The sequence below is a fragment of the Homalodisca vitripennis genome, unplaced genomic scaffold (assembly GCF_021130785.1).
Source record: "Homalodisca vitripennis isolate AUS2020 unplaced genomic scaffold, UT_GWSS_2.1 ScUCBcl_9397;HRSCAF=17874, whole genome shotgun sequence".
In the NCBI taxonomy this organism is placed as follows: Eukaryota; Metazoa; Arthropoda; class Insecta; order Hemiptera; family Cicadellidae; genus Homalodisca; species Homalodisca vitripennis.
The window spans coordinates 1-21807 of NW_025785525.1; the positions used below are offsets into that span (position 1 = coordinate 1).

The 21807-nt window shown below is 33.2% G+C and overlaps 1 protein-coding gene across 1 annotated transcript; it reads left to right on the forward strand.

The window, feature by feature from the left end:
- Positions 1-108: 108 nt before the first annotated feature.
- LOC124374628 (tyrosine-protein kinase Shark) lies at positions 109-7754 on the forward strand (the record flags this gene model as incomplete). Its single annotated transcript, XM_046832807.1, is given in 5 exon segments — positions 109-153; positions 2808-2954; positions 4544-4649; positions 5181-5479; positions 6841-7754. Coding segments are annotated over 5 exon segments (795 nt in total), but the record flags the coding sequence as incomplete, so codon positions are not given.
- Positions 7755-21807: the final 14053 nt, after the last annotated feature.

Here is a 21807-nt window from a genome sequence, read left to right on the forward strand (position 1 = left end):
TAAATGTACACATTTTTTTAGTATTTACAATTTTTATTTTTATTTTACAGAGTTCATTCCAAATGAAAACCTAATTTTTGGACCGACTAATTGGAGAAGGAGGAGTTTGGTTCTGTATATGAAGGAATTTACCAAACAAGAGAAGGTTATGAGGTTAGTATTTTAGGTATGTTTGTCTCCTATTGGTGTTATGTGTGTCGTTTGATTAAATGTATACTTTAGCTGAACAGAAATATAAAACAAACAATATTAAGTGGGATATAAGAAAATGTGAAAAAATTATAGAGATGGAGAATTAGATATCCCACAAATAGCCAGGAGGAAAATACGGTATATACGAGGGCCATCCGGAAAGTAGTACCCGTTTCCGCCGCGTGAGGCGCTGACGACGCGAGTAGCCGCCGGTCAAGGTCAGATAGCTTCAGTGGCTTGTCTGCCTTCTCTGTTACAAGTTCTGTGACGCTAGCATTGCCTGTGTTGTTTCTGTGGCAGTTCATAATGTTTAAAAAAATTGAAAACACCGCCAGTTGTGAAGTGAGGGCTGTAATAAAATTTCTCAACGCAAGAAACGTTCGACCTTGTGATATTCATCGCCAATTAAAGGAAGTGTATGGAGACAATGTGATGGAAGAGTCATCTGTTCGGCGCTGGTGTCGTAATTTCAACTTGGGGAGGGGGAGGGGGAACACACACGACGATGAGCGTTCAGGGAGACCATCTGTCATTACAGATCAACTGCTGAGGTCAGTAGAAGACGAATTCGTGAGGAACGATCGGCGCGTCACAATTGATGACATCTGTGAACATTTCCCTAATGTTTCTCGAACAAATTGTTCATGAAATTGTCAAAGACCATCTGCATTATTCAAAAATTTGTGCAAGGTGGGTCCCTCGCTTGCTTACAGATGAGCACAAAACCAAGGCCTCATGCAGCGGGGATAGCATAACAACTTCTGCAGCAATTCAATTGGGAAATTTTCGACCATCCACCGTATAGACGGACTTGGCCCCTTCAGATTTTCATCTCTTTACAAAACTTAAAGAGTTTTTGGCGGGAAAAAGATTTAACAGCGATGAAGAACTTAAAGAAGGCGTGACTACGTTATTTCAATCGGCTGGCGGCGGAGGAATATGACGCTGGAATACAAAAACTCGTCACACGTTATGACAAATGCTTAAATTTGCTTTGCTTGGAGATTATGTGGAGAAGTAGTTTAATGTATGCTCTTTTCAATAAAAATGTTTATATTTGTTAATATTTACTTATGTGTCTTTATTTCACAAACGGGTACTACTTTCCGGATGGCCCTCGTAATACTCTTATATATTTTTAAATACATTTATTGGTAATTATTAGTGTTATAACATGCTTTTTAATGAATTAAATATTTGCACCAGCAAGTAAGTCTGTATCTATAATGTAAAATAAAGAGATTGCATTAAATCATACTCTTCACATTCCCTAAATATTTGCACTGGGAACTAAACATTCAGAGTAAGGGACAATATGATATCAACAGTAATAATAAATGTGCTCAAACTAGTGCCATCCCTCCCAGATTGAAATCTTACTTTTGAGATCATATGGCCATTGGCTCTTTTAACTCCCTAAATATCTGCACTGGGAACTAAACATTCAGAGTAAGGGACAATATGATATCAACAGTAATAATAAATGTGCTCAAACTAGTGCCATATCCCTCCCAGATTGAAATCTTACTTTTGAGATCATATGGCCATTGGCTCTTTTAACTCCCTAAATATCTGCACTGGGAACTAAACATTCAGAGTAAAGGGGCAATATGATATCAACAGTAATAATAAATGTGCTCGAACTAGTGCCATATCCCTCCCAGATTGAAATCTTACTTTTGAGATCATATGGCCATTGGCTCTTTTAACTCCCTAAATATCTGCACTGGGAACTAAACATTCAGAGTAAGGGACAATATGATATCCAACAGTAATAACAAATGTGCTCAAACTAGTGCCATATCCCTCCCAGATTGAAATCTTACTTTTGAGATCATATGGCCATTGGCACTTTTAACTCCCTAAATATCTGCACTGGGAACTAAACATTCAGAGTAAGGGACAATATGATATCAACAGTAATAACAAATGTGCTCGAACTAGTGCCATATCCCTCCCAGATTGAAATCTTACTTTTGAGATCATATGGCCATTGGCTCTTTTAACTCCCTAAATATCTGCACTGGGAACTAAACATTCAGAGTAAGGGACAATATGATATCAACAGTAATAATAAATGTGCTCGAACTAGTGCCATATCCCTCCCAGATTGAAATCTTACTTTTGAGATCATATGGCCATTGGCTCTTTTAACTCCCTAAATATCTGCACTGGGAACTAAACATTCAGAGTAAGGGACAATATGATATCAACAGTAATAATAAATGTGCTCGAACTAGTGCCATATCCCTCCCAGATTGAAATCTTACTTTTGAGATCATATGGCCATTGGCTCTTTTAACTCCCTAAATATCTGCACTGGGAACTAAACATTCAGAGTAAGGGACAATATGATATCAACAGTAATAATAAATGTGCTCGAACTAGTGCCATCCCTCCCAGATTGAAATCTTACTTTTGAGATCATATGGCCATTGGCTCTTTTAACTCACATTGTAGCTTTTAGTAACTTATAGCCAAAGGTTACAGATCAACTTTAATAGCAGACTTATAGTTTTTGACCATTTATGAATAACATTGGGTGTTTAAACTATGATAGATAATGCAGTATTGTAATGGAGAATTTTTAACTGTAATATTGTAATGATATGCAGGAAAGAGTAGCAGTTAAGACATTAAAGGAAGAGTTTTTACAATCAAACCGAGAAGAGTTCCTGAGAGAAGCCAGGGTCATGATGTCATTAAAACATCATTGTATCGTCAGGTTGATTGGGATTTCAGAGGGCTCTCAACTTCTCATGGTAAGTGAACTTGTTCAATTTGTAGTTCAAAAATATTATTTGGGATGTGTAAATTTTATGAATGCATCTTTTTGTCAATGCAGCAAATCACAAGTATTTTCAAAATTATGGTTAATTTTAAAATATTGCACTTTTTATTTTAAGCCATAACAAATTTGTTATGACAATAGAGTAACTGTTAAAGTAAATACTAAGAGAAATATTTGTTATCTACACACCTGCAGTGTACATAATAATGTAAAATCCTATATTCCACAACTGTTTTGTTACCTTTGTGAAACAGAAAAAGATTATGAAGTTTTATTTTCACCAAAGGTTTAGCCTATACCTGAATCTTCCACCTGGCCATGTAGTAACTTCTATACTGGCAAGTCCATTTCTCCAATTTGCAAGGGTTTTTCTAAACTGTTATAATATGTATATGCTGTATGCAAAGGTACACTCATTTATATATACAAATACAAAATAATTGAATTATGAAAAGTAAGGGCTCTGTGGTGTAGTGGTGGTAACATGCTCCCCTGGCAAGTGAGAGGTCTGAGTTCGAGTCCCGGTGCAGCAAGTTCTTTTCGTGATAATCCGAACGTCGGTTAATCCGAACAGGTCCAGGAGGAATTATTTATAACGATAATGAACAGTTATAGGAACTAATTACTTAAAAAATGAAAATGGGTGCATCATTACGTACATAAACAAAGAAAACTTTAATTAAATAGACATACAGTATTTTATTAAGACAAATTGTGTACGGTACAGTACATAAATAATGAAGTTGAATACAGTACCAAATTGAAACTTATAGGTTAAGTATGAGTTAAATTACTGTATTAAGAAGTGAAATCAAACAAAAATTGGACGTACAGTACTGATATTATTATTGAGTACAATATTAATTGTTAAAAGACAAATTCAGTTATTGTCTTCTGTCGCATTGAAGAGAGTCTATTGGATGACGCGAAGTTTCGCCATCGTGTCATAAACATGATATCGGCAGGTGTAGCAGTAGCCTGTTGCTCCAAGTATCGTAGTAGTGTAAGGTTAAGCGCTGCTGCACCGTCTGCGTAAATGTGCTTAGTATTCGCAAACACGTTTATTTGTCAAGAAATACAATGCAACAGTCAGAAAACATGTTTTAATAAACAATGTTGATAATTCTATAACAAAATAGACCCATTCTCAAGTTTAAAACCGTATTTTTCTGTAATTCTGGCTAATCCGAACAATCACATAATCCGAATAGGGCTCGGTCCCAATTAGGTCGGATTAACGGGACTCTACTGTATATATAATAACAAGTTTCCTGCAAATTGTGTTATAATAATTTTATTACAAACTCAATTTTTTCAAATAGTGGCAAAATCTAAGGTTTTTATTGATATACCAGCAGTATTCCTATTGTCTATTATATATAACTAGGATTTTTGTTGTTCATTCCATTGACTTGAGTTGTGATTATTATTACATGTGCTATAGTAAGCTTCTTGCATTTTGAACATTTTTATTTTAACAGCGTTCATATTTTATAATAATTTTTGTTATTTTTGTCTTGTGTGTTCGTATTAATGATACATTACTCTTTACTTTTTCAGGTTCAAGAATTAGTTTCCGAAGGATCGATGTTGGAGTATTTGTTAAAGAGGTCTCATAGTATTGGCGAATACGATTTGAAAGTGTGGGCTTCTCAAATAGCTTGTGGTAATTTATATTGTTGTAATTTTTTTATATACTTTACAATTTTAAGTTGCATGCATATAGTTTTAAAATTAAATTTTATGAACACGTCTCTCTTTTATACAAGGAACAATATATACATAAAATAACACTTAAACTGTGTGTTCTGTGATTCCTAGCTATTATGTCTATTTTGCTTTTGACGTTGAATATTAGTAACAAACATAATCCTTGTTAATATTTGAAATTTTATATTGTTTCCATAATTTGTCTTTGTATATTAGAAGCCAAAGTTTCAACTATTCGACCTTTTACTTAGAAAGAAACAACAAACGTGAAAACCCTAACAAATTAAACCCTTATTCAGTTGTCAATCTCATATACAACAAAAATAAAGCCATACTATCAGGTAAAAATGTCCATTTTCGAACTGCCATATTATTATTTGTTTCAAGATTTTTGGAAGCCAACAAACATAATCCTTGTTAATATTTGAAAATTTTATATTGTTTCCATAATTTGTCTTTGCTAATAACATTTCAAAAATATGTTCAGGCATGCAGTATCTTGAAGAGAAAAGTTTTGTACACCGAGACCTAGCAGCGCGCAATATCCTCCTGGCGACCAAACACCAGGCTAAGATTAGTGATTTCGGTCTATCCCGAGCCGTGTGTGGAGAGGGTCAGTACTACAAGGCTACACAGGGTGGCCGCTGGCCCATCAAGTGGTACGCTCCTGAGGCGTACAACTACGGCACCTTCACATCAGCCAGTGACGTCTGGAGCTTCGGAGTCACACTTTGGGAGATGTTTACCTATGGTCGACAACCTTATGGTGATAGGAAAGGAGCTGAGGTAACTACACTTAGTTCTATCTTACCAAATGTTTAATTTAGATGTTGTGTCATTGAGTGCCATGCTAAATTGATATTAAAATGTAGTGTATTTTATAAAATGATAATAATATTGGTTCCCTGATATGTTTTAAAGGCGCATAAAGGGTGGTGGATCAATAGGATTTTTGGTTTGGTTATTTTAAATATAATTTTTAGGTTTAACACGTTTATATCCACGATTATTTTCTACGATGCAGAGATAAAACATTGTTGATAACATCTTCACTGCAACATGAGTCATGTACCAACTTTAGGACATCTGGAATAGTAGCATTGTGCGTCTGCTGCACTCAATGTGTTGAACTGAAATGTTCAAGCTTTGTATGAAACAAATCAATCCAACAACGTAACTTTATTCTTTGTGTTGATAAGCTACTGAAAAGTGTCATATGATTAATGTTCACAATACACACTTTGTTTATTCATCTTGTTGCCAATATGGTTACGTATAAAACAAAAAAATTAATAATATTAATAATAGTAATGCGTTACCTCCTTATTCTCCCAGGCTCTAATTCTTATTTGTTTATGTTTTACGATAAAGAAAGAAGCAATAAACAAATCTTTACTCATGTTTACATGAAACATAATATTAATAGAGGTTCAAATGGGATGAGTCCTATTCATAGCTCTACGTTGTTCAAAACCAATGTGTCACTTTGGTATAGCTAAAAAAAACACAGGAAAACAACAGATTGTAAAAATTTTAATGCCTGTATTATATAAGTTAAAATTAGACTAAGAGTGAGTGTTCAGAATTAAAGTTTGTTTTAATTCAAATAAATAAAACAATTAACATGTTTTTCTGTAAATTTAATATTGTTTTCAAAACATGTACATGCTAATTATTTTTATATGTTACTTAATAGTGAAATTGGTCTAAAAGTACAAAAGAAAAAATGGTTTATTATTATTATCATTATTTGTACTGTAATAATAATAATAATATGTATAGGGCAGGTTGAGTCTTTGTAAGGAAATAAACATCAATGTTAAATGTTATTTACTCTTTAACCCTAGTTGGACAACTCTGCAGCACAAAAAACTAGTTACTGATTCTGGTATGTTTTTGTGTATTTCCTGAATGTATTGTTTTATTTAGACAAAAGTCGTTTTTCCAGAATTGTGTTTTTTAGTTCCTTAAAAATATAATTATCAACAAGAAGTTATCATAAAGTTGTTGAACATAATGGTAAAAAAACGTGTAAATTTGATTTTGTTTTACTTGCTTTTAAATATTTTGTGGAAAAAATAAATAAGTAAATAAATTCTTAATGTAAAATATGGAGTATTATATTAATGTTTGTAAAAATCTTGCAGGTTATAGAACTTGTAGAGAAAGGAGAGAGATTGGAAAAACCAGCCGCTTGTCCCAATGATGTCTATGAAATAATGGAGAGTTGTTGGTCCTACACTCCTCGAGATAGACCAACGTTTAGCCAACTGGTGGACAGGTTTTCCTCTGATAATAACTATATGAATGTTCGAGAACTGATACCTCACATGGATATTAGTTGAGTATGATACTACTATGCCAAAAACATTTAAAGGTGCTCAATTTTATGGTTGAAGGAAACTTTTAAGTATATACATTTTATTTCATGTCACTAAAAGATCTGAGTGTAAACTGGCTGAGTGTAAACAGAGAAAACTCATGTTCACTAATTTATATTTGTGTCATATAGATGGGTAAGTTTGCTGTAGGTGTAGGCAGGAAAATATTGTTTTTATACGTGATTGTTGAAAATCAAGATAAAGTTTTTTTTGAAAATTCAAATATTAAAATTGCAATAAACTAATATCATTATTTTGGCCAAATATCACCCAAAAATTTTAATAACACATCACAAGGTTTTCCTAAGATTTACAATGATGAACTAAATTGTTTATTTATTTGGTTTATTATTGTTGTGACATTCCTATTTTTAATAGTCAATATTATTACATTGCTTGTACCACATGCATGAGTAATGATCCATTCCATAGATATCTTTTAATGTTTATTTTATTTTTAACGTCTAATTTCTGTCATATCTAAAGTAAATCTGTTTTTTTTACTGTATTTTACCAATTTTAAACATGTTAACTAGAATATTTAGTTCAGACGCATGTATTTGATTGTTTTAAAACTTTTGCTGCATAAATACATGTTCATAGAATAGTTAGCATTAGGAACAATTGATTAAGTAATATTACTTTGAAATTATAGAAGAAACATTGTTGAACTCTGTGACTGTTCAGATAGTGCCTTAGTCTTAGAATGCTTGTGCTGTGACATTAATAGCCATGTTTTAACTACTGTGGTTTCCACAAACACTCAGTATCTTAGTGGTTGAACAGTTTAACATGAGGTTGACATTGACATGAGCTCAGTCACAAGAGGCTAGATACCACACACATACAATTGAATTGAATATATTTATATTGCAATATATCTTGCGTTAGTGTTTAAAATAATATATTTAATAATTGCAGTAAAGTAAGGAGTATAGAACAAGTTTTTAAAAATACTTCAACTGTATAATGTTTGTTTTAATCATAAATATGTATGTGGATCTTTTAACAAAAATCTTACTGTTACGAACTTGAACAAAGACCCACATTAACCCATTAAGTGCCCAGGAACTTTTTTTTCTCAGATTTAGCTTTTTTCTTTAATATTGCAACAAATTAGTCTAATAAACACCAAATATATGTGTATTAGGCCTCAGTATATACTTAAATGCTATATTATGAGGTGCCAACAAATGTGGGCACTGGGCATACATGGGTAGGGGTCAAAGTTATTAAGCAATTGTTAAAAAAATACAGAGTTAGTGGTTTAGGTTAGGTAAATAAACCACTACAATTGTATCATATATTCTGTTTATTTTATTACAAATATATAAAAACCATTAAGGATTAAGAAAAATTAAAAAATGTTACAAATGGCAGGACTATTTACATACATGTTGTCAAGTTCAGGAGTGAAAGTTTTTCAAAGCATTTTATATGACATCCAACAAGACACTGTTTACACTTTTTCCATGTGTCCTTTCTACAGAGGCCACATCGTATTTGTGTCGGGTTAGTTTCCAGGACATGAAGACTGTTCGAAAGCCGCCACACTTTCTTCAACCACGTTCTTTCCAGTGACAGACACACGGGAAGCTCTCTGACGTTGTGGGGGTATATTTCTGGAAGTATGTCTGCACAATATGTCTTATAAAGGACAGTAGGTCTTTGGGATCTTCTCTTCCTTTTGGGTTGTGGCCTGTATAATTGCCAAGCATTATTCATTGTAGCATTTAAAAGGTACGCTAGAAGTGCCCAATACCATTCCGATTTCTAATGCCAATTCTATAGGTTGATATATTCTGGTCAAGTTGATCAAACCCCACCCATGTAAGTGTTGTAATTTATGATACAGGCAGGCTGTTGAACATCAACTTGACGCTTTGCCACACGACACCATCTCTTGGCCTTACCCATGGGCTGTACGCAACATCTTGTTTGAAGCAACAGTTACAACATTGTTGTCATTATACCTTACCAAGGTGATACCTGTTTTTTGTTCAGTAAGTTGATCGTATGAACCTCGTGATTCCTTTTTCAAAACAGTTGCTTCCTTGAGTGAGGCATTTTCAACTCGGTTAGCCTTTATTGTGCCTGTAGCATCGTGCCCCTTTTCTGACAAATAATCTAGTAGTTTTAAAGAGGTAAAAAAGTTATCCATATAAATACTGTATGTCTTTGTTTTGAGGCAGCTCACTAAGGATATCTATTACAACTGAAACCACCCACTCCAATTTCAGGGATGGTGTTACCTGTTTTTCTTACCTTGGTATGGTTCAGCCTGAATCAAAAAACCCCAGGCGGGTACATACACACCAAACTTTGTACCCAAACCGTATAGGTTTCCCGTGTATATGCTGTTTAGCACCATGTCGGTCCAAAGTATGGAACCATTGATTCGTCGATGCTTATATTTGCATCGCCAGGGTAAGCTTGAAGCCATCGTTCATTCAACATATTCCACAAAGGACGTATTTTGGCAAATTTATCTGAGACATCTAAAATTTGCATTATCACAGACATGAAAATATCGAAAAGAATCTCTTCAAAACTTGTTTCTGCTCATAGGCTTTTGACACAGTGTCATGATGAGTGTCCGGAGATATTTCCCAGTACATCCTCTTCCATGGTACAATACAATATCCACTCAGAAACAATATTGCCATGAATATGCGCATTTCTTCTATTGAAACATTAAAAGATTCATTACCACTTTGCAAGGCATAAATATTAGTACTCTCAACAACATGTTCGATAATCTCATTAGTTAAAAGTTTTTCAAAACATTTCTGTTGGAGTGAAATCTTTTTCGAGCCACGAAGGCCTTTCAAAATTCCCTCTCAGGCTTATTAGGAATGTCAACATTATTCCATGTTCTTTGTTTATCTGTTTTTTGTCTTTTTTCTTGCATTTGACTTGTGGGAACTCGGTTTTGTTTTAATTTTTCTTTTCAAACTTGGGAGCGACTGAGATGGAAGGTATTGTGATTGATTTATATTGTTCACTTGTAAAGATTGAGAAGTGCTTGGTTCTGTAGGTATGTATTGTCTTTGTAAAGAGTCTGATTGTACCGATTTAAATGTAGACACAGTTGCTTTCGGAATTACAGTTATAGGTAATGAAGACTCGCCCGCTTAGATTGTTATCAACTATGTCTTGTTCTGTACATACATCTACTTGTACAATACCCATCATTTGTGAACTGTTTTGCCTTTAACTCTGCGGCTCCACGCAGTTGATTTCCTGTGAAGTGAGTGAAGTCGGTGTCGCCATCGTCACCGCTATCCTCATCACTCAATAGAGGGTTTTCAGGCGGTTGAATAAAAACATCAGCCTCCAGAAAGTCGACTTCATCGAATAAGGCAGTGACTTCTTCAACGTTTAACCTGTAAAGGAGCAAAAAATATTACATATCAACCATAAATTTATATCATGCAAAACAATAGTCTTGAATTCAAAGAATCAAAACCCACTGATCAATCTTAGTTTTACGTATTAAAAAAAAATAAATGAATCACATTTTTACAGTTACATAGGCCTCTATTTTTACTACCCAGTGAATTATAATTTTTACCAGTTTGATTCATGTTATATACCATTAAATAATAATAAAACACCACCAGCCATATATGCCCAGTGCCAACATATGTTGGCAGATTGATGAAAAAATACCCCTACTCTCTTGTGCCCACTGCCAACAAAAGTGGGCAGTTCACTTTAACTACAAATTATTCTTAACAATTATTTGAATTTAAGGGCTAAACTATAAAAACATATTAGTTTTAAGTCTATGTAAAAGCAAACATAACATTATGATTTTATAAGATTGTATTTGAAATATTATAGTATTACTTACCAGTTGTTTTGATCCATTGAGGTTAGAATACACAACAAAACAGAGCTGTCATTTGTAAACAACTGCCAATTACAGTACACCAGGTGCTTTAGTGAGTGCAGAGTGGCCAACCAGACATATTCCAGCACCAAATTTCCCTCGATAAATTTTTAGTGTATGTGACGTATTTTAAAATGCAGCGCCCACAAAAGTATACAATTATATATTGATTTAAATTCATTGCCTTGACTGTCACGAATGCAAAAGATTGCTGGTCAAAGGTTACAGTGGCATTCCATAATTTATCAATGTCAAACCATCACATATTATATTTTTGTAAATATCAGGAAAATTGTGAAAGATTCGGACGTTGCAATGATATTGTTTATGGCTTGCTTATTTTTATATTTTTATGTATATTTTATTATAATGTATTTTATTGTAATATTTATGAATACAGTGTATTCTTAAGTTATGAAATAAACTGTTATTTTACAATTGCAAGTGTCATGTTATTTCATGTTCTACAAATTAAAAACTTAGTGAGCATAACCATTAAGCTACAGCATAGACCACATGAAAATAGTCAGAGGCTTGCTGGTGCATCTGACTCCTCCCTCTACACCCTACTCCCAACACTGATGTTAGTTTTAAATGTATGGAAAATTACTGATTATTTCAACATCTGTTGTATAATCATATGTCATTAACTGTCACCCATAGCTTTGTTATAGCGGAGGTTGTTGATTGACAGCAATATAGCGACAAAGCGTCAAATGTCATTAGACTAAATAGCTCTACTGCATTTATGGAGTATTAATGATTTCTTGTAGCATGTATTAAAGTGGTACCAATCGATTCTGGATTGAGTAATTTAAAAAAAAATGTTATTGTCACAATCATTCAAGATACCATTCCTAAGACAGAAAAAGAACAAAAAATATTTTTGGGTTACCGCACAACGAATTATAAATATTTGTAAGTAGTCATTTTGGGCCATTTTATAATCAGGCCCAATGGAAAACAACTGAAGATAAGGATGTGAAATTTTTACAGTAAGTATGTTAAATATGGCCGGAGGGATTGACATGTTTTGTATTTTTTTAACAGGTTAATTTTTCCACTATGTATACAATTTTACAAAAAAATATTAATTTTGTATATTTTAAAAGTAAAAATACCAATCCCTCTGGGTCAATGATATCTAAGATTTCGCTTTTTAAAATTGTAAAAAACATGTTCATAAAGAATCTGTAATGGTTTCTAAAATGATACCTCGAGCTTCTGAACTTTCAGTCTGCTTCCTGCCAAGCTTTGTGAGGAATCACGAAGTAGGGGCACACTCTCTCTCTCCCCCCACCACTGGCAATCCCCTTGCCTGCCCTTACCCCTCTGACTCTCCATCAGTTCTTTCCTTTACTCTGCCTCTACTGTGTCCTATTCTCATTTTCTCATAACCAAGCAAGTAGTTTACAACAAAGCTCACTGAGTCTTTGTTCGTTTAAGTTGAGCACACTTATTTACCTAGGTGACGAATAAAAATATATGTATAAAATGTTATACTAATAAGTTTCAAATAAATTAACCATTCAAAACATCTTGAGATGTGAAAATTACAATTGACTGAAAAAACTTCAGTGCTTTAAGTGACCTGTGCTGTACGTTTTAAAATATTCCATTCTTGTGTTGAAGACTTAAAAGAATAATAAAAAACATAACCATTCTTTAACAACATAAAAGGATATGGTTTAAGTGGTGCAATCGGTATCAGGTTGGAATAAATAGTCTAACCGTCTCCTTAATGAATTATCTGTATATAAATGTAAAGAAAGGAAAAATAGAAAAAAATCCATCGAAATTGATCTATTGACGAGGATAAGCATAGTATGCATAATTTAGGCCCAATGTACAGTTCTAGATAAGGCTACAGCTTTTTACGGGATTGCGTGTCTTTAAGAATAAATTCACAAAAAGTTAATTTTCTAAAATTAGGTTTTTAAAAAAGTATAATTTTCTCGAGCCAAAATCATTGAAAACATGGCAGTTATAATCTTTGATTGTATTAGTTTCACAAATAACACAGTCAAGGGTTTAATTCACATACATAACATTCTGACTCATAGACTTGAAATTTGACATAAACTTCATTTCTAAAGGGAAATGTCATGTTCGATGATGATCCATGGCACTCCATGTGATTTGGCGGAGCCATGATGGCAAAGAGAAAATAATATAACAATGAAATTTGTAAACAGATTGAGCTCATTTATACCATATTTTAACATGTTATATTTGGTAGATTGTTCAAAGATTACCAAAGCTCTCAGTATATTCCCTCGGTTTCTTTGATACTCCAGTATACTCCCGTAATCTCATAAACAAATGGAGCTATAAATTTGAAATTTTGTACAATTTGCCCAGTTACGTTTATGTAAGTTGTTAAAGTTTTGATTCTCCAAAAAAATATAAATAATGGTTTTCAAATAATACAACTTTGATAAAATGGAAACTATATTTTACGATTACCTTGTTAATTAAAGTAGTAAATGACATGGGGTGCTACGTAAATTACTGAAGATGTCCAGAAGCGTACTGAAGATAACCATTTAAGCGTACTAAACATTAAAAAATTATGAGACTTGTTAGAGGAAAGCATAAGTTACAGAGTTTAAGTATTGTGGCTCCTGAGATAGAAGAGTCAAGCGATGATAGTTTCATTACACTTTTACAGTGTAGTCAAGGTATACTATAAAAATTACATTATTGTTTTACTTATAAATTATTTCATAATAATAATAATAAACTGTCAATACTAAAAATGCACATGCTCTAGTATAAATGAATCAATAAAATGGTAGTTTATCGAAATTAATGGAAGGTTTAATCTTACTATGTCTTTTATGTTAGCAAGGTCTGAATAAAAAAACCACCTTTTTTGAAAAACTTACAACATAAATGCTTGCACTAATAAGTGCAGTGCTACATAGTAACCACACTGTGTAAAGCCTGCAAATGTCTGCCCTAACTTGATCATATTTATTCTACACTTATATTTATAGTAAAACATTTTTATTCAATGTTTGTAACCATGCCAAATGAAATAAGTCAAGCAAAATATTATAAATTTGATTAACAAGTAATTTAAATTTTATAAAAACTCACATTTTACAGCAATAAACAAAAATATGTCATCGAATAAAACATTTCTGATATGATAAGTATTAATCAACTTGGAATATGTTCATTGTTATTTTAAACTACACAATTGTTACTTTTTTCCTATGTTAAAAGCTGTTGTTTTATGAAATAAAATGTCTACCATCTGTCGAAGACAACTTCCTCCTCAATACTGTACTGTCAGAATAAATAATAAACTGTTCTTGGAAGAGACCAAAGTGGGTACATTGAAACTGAAACATAGTCACAACTATTATTATCAAGTTCAGGGGACAATTAAGTACTGTATCAGTAGTAGAAATTGATGTGATTTTCTTGTTTTCATGAAAGCAGGTGAACTTTTTATAGATAAATTGAGGTTAAAGTTTGTTGTAATTTACTTTAAAAGTACTAAAGGAAAGTGTCAAAAGTTAGCAGTAGGTCTGGGAATAAAAGAACCTTTATTGAAAATTTTAAATAATAACATTATTATTAAATAAAATAATCCTTAGGAAAGAAATTTTTCTCTCCACAGTATGGCCCAAATTTATTTCAGCAGTACATTAAAAAATTGAGTACATGCGGCGGTGTGTGTCCATTTGGCAAACTAGCCAGTTGTGTGCAGCGGTCCAATGTAGAGCACAACAGTAATGAATATAAATAAAACAAGCAAAATATGCAAATTCAAACAATAACAATTATTGAAGGAGGAGGAGCTCTTCTTATTGGAATACGCTATTTTATATTAATTGATGAAAGAAAGATCACAATTATCCAATAATTTTATTTTTATGCACAAGGCCTTTCAACACATGACAATGGCATCTTTGATGTGTAAGGGCCTCGTGTATAAAAATAAAATTATTGGATAATTGTGACTTTTCTTTCATCAATTAATATAAAATAATAACAATTGTGTTTTAAGAATAGGGTTTTGAACTAATAATGTTTAAAAGTATAAAAATAAATAAGTGCATAAATCTTTCAAATCCACTTATTTCTATGTTCGTTCCTGGAACACTCTAAATAATTTAAAATTTTATTCATTGAATTCTCATTCTTATTTAATAAAATTAGGCATGAATTAAGAAAAATTGTATGCACTTGGGAGGCAATGTGTTCATAAAAAATTATTAAAATATTCATTACTGAAATATTATATTTTAAACTTCATTAGGCCTACAAGTATTTGTTTACATTATTCAAAATACACAATGAGTCCTCCTATGTATGTTTGAGCACCTAAATTCAAATATATTATTAAACATGTTTTCTAAGCACAAATATTTGGAAATATCTAAACGCTTTGTTTTCAAATAGAAAACAAAACCAACATTGTATACAAACGATTTCTTAGATATTCCACTCATCCACTAGTAATAGAAATCTTTAACTGGTACTAGTGGACCCGACAGACTTCGTCCTGTCAAAAAGATTTGTAATGTGGCAATTTTTTGTTCCTACCTATTTTATAGTCTGGGCAAAAGATTCAGTACAGAACCGTCACCCTGGTGATAGAGTGTTGTGAATAAAAAATAATTAAATAAAACATATATAAGCATTTAAAAGTAAGTAATCGCTTTATTGTTAATTATGTGAATCGTAATTATTAACAAAAATCAGATTCCAACACGGGAACAGACAACATACAATTGACCATGTGAGAAACATGGGTTTTCCAGATTAATACCACAAGCACTTAATGATTATAAAAGCAAGCCGGACTCGAAACTGTAGTCTTTTAAACTCAAATGGCACATCAGTCGGAATCATTAGGATGCGCGGTATGAGAACATCTTCTCCTTTATACTTTCCTTTCAGTATAGTTGTTTCTATCACATTGTTTAGTAATTTATTTTATCGCTAACCATGTGCCGCTGCAAAGACGTGGTTGGTTGATATTTCGCAACATTATAACTACTGATCCAACCTTTAATTGAAGATTGTGAGGTGGCAATCCTGGCAAATCCAGAGAGTTTAAAAATTAATTCCGGTTGATAGTTGACTACATCATCTTGGTTAGTAGCCGAATCAACTGATTTACATATCCTCGATTCGCCTATAATTTGTTCTTAAATTTTGAAATTTAATTCATTTACATCTGTTTTTTGCAGCCAATATAGCTCGTTCGCTCAACCAATCATGGTTTCTGTAATTTTGAGAAACATCTGGAAACACCTGAATAAGTTTATCTTTTGATCGAGTTAACTGACAAAAACTTTGAGGAAAGTTAATGCAGCCAGTCAACATGTCTATAGGAAATTTGCCATTACCAATGTCGATGAGTTGTTTAGAGAATATGTTTCCAGATTGGTCATTTTGCAACTCGACACGCATATCCTTGCTTAAATGAAGTACTTTGACATGTTTCCACAAATTGGAGGACTTTAGATATGCATTGAGTTCATCAGCTGGCATTGATTGTGGAATCACTGTTTGAATGTTTGACGAAAATCTCCTGCTAATAAAATCATTGCACCACCAAATCGGTTATGATTGCTCCATAGATCTTTTAAGGTTTCGTCTAAAGCCTCCAAAGATTTTTTTATGTGCCATCGTGAATTCATCCCAAACAATCAATTTACATTGCTGCAAAACCTTTACCATTGCAGAGTTCTTCAAAATGTTGCAGGTTGGATTTTCATTGCTTTGCATATTTAATGGCAATTTTAGTGCTGAATGGGCTGTTCGACCACCTTCAAGCAAAGTTGCTCTCTGAATGGCAAGATTCAAAGAGTTTGTGGCAAAGTTGATGTGTGCTTTGAAGGTCTTTGATAAAATGGGTGAATATGGAACAATCCAACGATTATCTATTTCAATATCTTGTTGATTTAATTTGACAATTGTTGATCTTCCATTGTCTGCTGTCGATCGGCGATGATACAGTGGATAACCGTCATTACCAGTAATTGTTTCCGATATTAATGTCCGTGAATATCGTTTTGAACATTTACCATCCATCATACACGGTGAATTTTGATTAAGAGTTCCACAGGGACCATGTATCATGTTTTTGATAATTATCTCATGCAATCCAGAATCTACTTGTACATTAGGGATTTCAGCTAATATCACTGCATCAACATCATTTGGCCTTATTTTTTCAACCAACCAAATCAAAATGTGTGCATGTGCCAATCCTCGTTTCTGCCACCCCACAGAATACATCCAGCAGCGTGTCTCACCAAACACATAATGTTTTACGATGAAATCCATTAAAGATTTCAGCTTTTGTCTAAGGACTCTGGCTGTAATATCATCACAATCAATGGGTTTATTACAGGGTGGGTTACCCAGGTAATAACTCCTGCTTGATTTCTATCGAGTGCGGATTGCATGTAAATGTGATGAACAAATCTGCTGTACCATAATGACAAACATGCAACATGACATCTTGAGCATATTCGTGCATATGTCGAGAGCTTCCGATTTATGTTGCTGGAAGAATAGTCATCCAAACCAACATTCTGTGCATTTTCATCAGTATTAATCGCATATTGAAGGTGAATATACTCTTCAGATCGGAGTTTGGTCTGATTCAACCTGATGAATGTTAATCTCTCTCTGTTTCAATTTTAACATACATGTCAACAACATATCTGTGATATAATCGCCGATGTTTCAATATGTGATTGTCTTAATTTTCCTGAATCATTAGGCAGGATGAATAATAGTTCATTGAACTGACTTTTTTGTTGGTTTCAGAACCTGTAAATAGATTTTGTTTTAATAACATTGAAATATAAAATTAAAATACATAATATAGTGACTGAGATATTATCGCCATAGCTAAACTAATATTTTAATTACCTGTTATGGGATTTATAATTTTTATTGAGAAATCATAGCCATTTTTCATCTTGCCAAAATATAATGGGATATTGCAGTGCATCATATGGGCGGTGTGTTTCCTTTATAGGTTGTAATTGATCATAAATAATAATATTACAAAATTACAATTGAATGAGATGTTTTAAATTCGTCACTGGTGCAACCTGGAGTAAAGGTTAGGTATTAACTTTGTATTTGCTATCTACATTACACTACTGATCAAGCACCATAAAATTAATATTTTACTAAATTTAAATGTAAACAGATGTTTCAGCCTGTTTGTTTAACTTCATCTGATAGTGTCTGTGAATAGCTGTTTAGTGTAATTTAAATTTGGATTATGAAACATAAATACTCCTATTTTTCAGAATTCCAACATATTCCTAATAACTTTTATTCTCTTTCTCTTCTTATAATCCTTCCTCGGATTTCAACGAACATTTAAAAAAAAGAATTGGCCAAATTGGTACAGGCGTTGTTGAGTTATGTGCTTACCAACACATTTTGCAATTCATTTTATATTATAGATGTACTGGCTTTGGGGCTTTGTCAGACCATTAGATGCTTAGTCAGCTGGTGCCTTGTTAGACACTTTTTATGAATTCATTTAAGTACAATTTCTGTGTGGATGGGTAACATTGACAATATCTATGATGTATACAGAATCTGTTATATTTTTCAACTACAAATTTGCTGTACCGTGTAAGTAGTGTAGTCTTCTGTCAGTGCAGATGTAGATTAGTTATAGAGGTTGCTGCTGTCAAAGTAACATTTTTTGTTCTTCAAATATCCTTTCATAAAAATTCCCCAGACACCCTGTTATTTTGTAAGGAATCTTTGAATAACCATTTGACAAATGATTAAGATCTTGTCTTAGATCACAATTTTGTGTTTTTATGTTTAATAATTTGTTTGATTATATTATTATGAGTACATATATACTGAGGAAAACCAATAGCTTAGGTTGTAGTTTAGGAGGTGACTTTTTATTCTTTAGCTGTACGCTTGTGGTTAATTAAGTTCTTATTCTAGAGTTATTATTTCTGTGCATTCAACAAACAGAACTTAGAAGTTTTTGAGGCCAAGATGTAATGTTTTATTATTCAAAGTTTTTTTAGTTACTTGTAAAATAGTTTCTATTTTCTGATATGTCGAGATGGTGCACTAATTGTGGCTGGTAAGTCTTCTTGGTGTAGGATTATCAGTGAAGCCAATTTCTTTTACATGTTGTTTGGTTTCACTAATCCAGAATATATTATAGTTATATAACATATTCTCAAACAATTACTTATTCTTTATCTTTTAAACTGTTTTCAGCAAATATCATCATCCTTGCTTTTAGGCCAATAAATGACATATTTTTATCATAAAATTAGCAAATCTATCCAGTACATACTTAGAAAATGTTTTAAGTTCAACAATTTATAATGTTTGTGGAAATGTTTTTCAAATTATTTGAGTGTCCCACATATTATTTTACTTTGTTTATATGTTTTGTATTTTTTTTTCCGGTAATAATAAATATTTCATTTATGAAAGTTAGTTAGCTGTTAAATTTGCCATTGTATAACAAATGTAAACAAATTTACTCATTTGATTCCTGAATCATGATAAAAAGTTAAGTGAAATACCATCTAATGAAAGAGTAGAAGACTTAATGACAGTAAGATAACTAGGATGTTATGTTTGTGCAGGAGTTTTTGATCTGAAATAAAGGCTGAATCTAGTTGACTTAGCTAATATATTCGTGTTTTTAGTATCAGCTGTTCCGGCCGCTTACCACCGCAGCACCAGTACCTGGTTACCTGTTGAGCATTATAGCTCAGTTACCACAAAGTCCTGCTCATTGTAAACTCGATCGAGCATTCCAAACCATCATTTATTGATTTATATATATATATATTTAGATTTATTTTTATAGTAGTAAAATATAAATGACAAGTTGTTTCATGTTACATGTTTTATGTTTTACTACCTTAAAGCCCAAAAATTAGATGTGTTTTGTGGACTACTATAGGATTTGTGGTCAGTATTAAATCTACAACATAATAAGAGGTTTGGGACTATGAAATTTTGTGACCTTACTGTTAACATAAAGATTCAACATTTAGTGTATGAATAGTGTGATACTCTAAAGAACAATAACATAAAAAGACAGACAGACATAGCAGGGAAGGTGAATAGTACATTGATAGAATGGCTATATGGAACAATGCCTCTCGCCAACGTCACTCTCACAGGTCAGGCGCGCTGGGCAGTACGGCTGGTGTGGATGACTCGTTATCCTTAGGACTTCAAGGTGGAAGTCACAGGTAACAGTAGAGATACACTTCATAACAATAGTCACTGGTATCGGGATGGGGGACAAACCAACATAATGCCCGTACCTTGTCGTGAAAAGGTTGTACACTACTTTGTGGAAGAATTCACACTTTAGACGACTCCTCAATCAAGAGAAAGACCGCTCAGGAGTTACATTTTTGAATGTCTGGAGCAGGCTGCGTACATAAGATGCTATGCCAACTGATCAAGCCATGTCACGTTATTTCAGGTGATGTTAAATGAAATTGTCTCCGCCAATGGGGAGCAATCAACTGATTCTATGTCTTGGTCCATAGTACAACTCAACTACGAGGTCTGTTCAAAAAGTATCGCAACTTTTGTTTCTTTTGAAAAAATTATTTATTTAATGTCTATTTTTTCTCCCTCAAAGTAGTCCCCATTAGATATTGTACACTTGTGCCAACGTTTCTTCCAATTCTCAAAGCACTGCAAAAAGTAGTTTTTTGTGATCTTATTCAGCTTCTGCTTCGATGCTGTCTTTATCTCGTCAATCGTAGCATACCGGCGTCCTTTCATGGGCCTCTTCAGTTTCGAGAAGAAGAAAAAGTCACAGGAGGCCAGATTTGTAGAATACTGTGGCTGCGGCATCATTAGTGTGTTTCTTTTGGAAAAAAAAATTCGCGGCGACCTGTATCATGCCCAAATCATTGGTAAAAATCGAAATGGCACGAGCCAAACGATATGTTTCAGGTCCTCTGTAACTGTGACTCGAAGATTTGCCAATACTAATTTCTTCACTTCATCAATGTTTTCGTCTCTTCTTGACGTGCTTGGGCGTCCGGCACGCTGTTCGTCTAGCGTCTTTTTGGCCCTCTGAGAATGTTTTGTACCACCGATAAACGTTGCTTTGGTCCAAAGGTAGCTTTTCCATAAAGCCACAGTTAACATTCTCCATGTGTCAGCGCACTTAATTTCGTTCTTAACACAAAGTTTAATACAGATTCTTTAATCCAATTTTTGAAATAGGTACAAATTGAAGACGAGCCATGACACGTGCAAGCAAATCAGCTGTCAAAAATTAACTGAACATTCAAAATGGCCGAACTTTTAAATTTTGAACTTTTGAAGATGCGTCAGAGGTATGTATAACAACATAAGGCACAAAAAATATAAAAACGAATATACGTAACCCGCGGAAATTTAAAACCACGATATTTTTTTAACAAACCTTGTATTTAGATAGGGAACACAAATATAAACTAAATGATTCTAAATCATGAAAATTAATATCTTATGCTAATGAAACATAGTTGTAAATATTATACAGTGTTCTTAAGCTATTTTATTACACTAGATCGTGGAAAATTAGCAGGCCGAATATAAACTGATAAGCACGTATCTAATGTTGACTGTTGTTTTAACTTGAGGCAGGCTTGGAAATAGTATGATTGGTGAGGTCAGGAGCCATTAGAATATCAAAGTTGCCAGCATCACCAGCCTGCAAAAAAGCTTCTACACCACTATCCAGGAGTTTTTTTTAATGCCAATCAGCACTGAATGGGCTGGTCAGATTATTTTCTTGCCAGGGCAAGAGCCTTCCAAATCGCGCAAAGTTGGGTTTGTCAAAA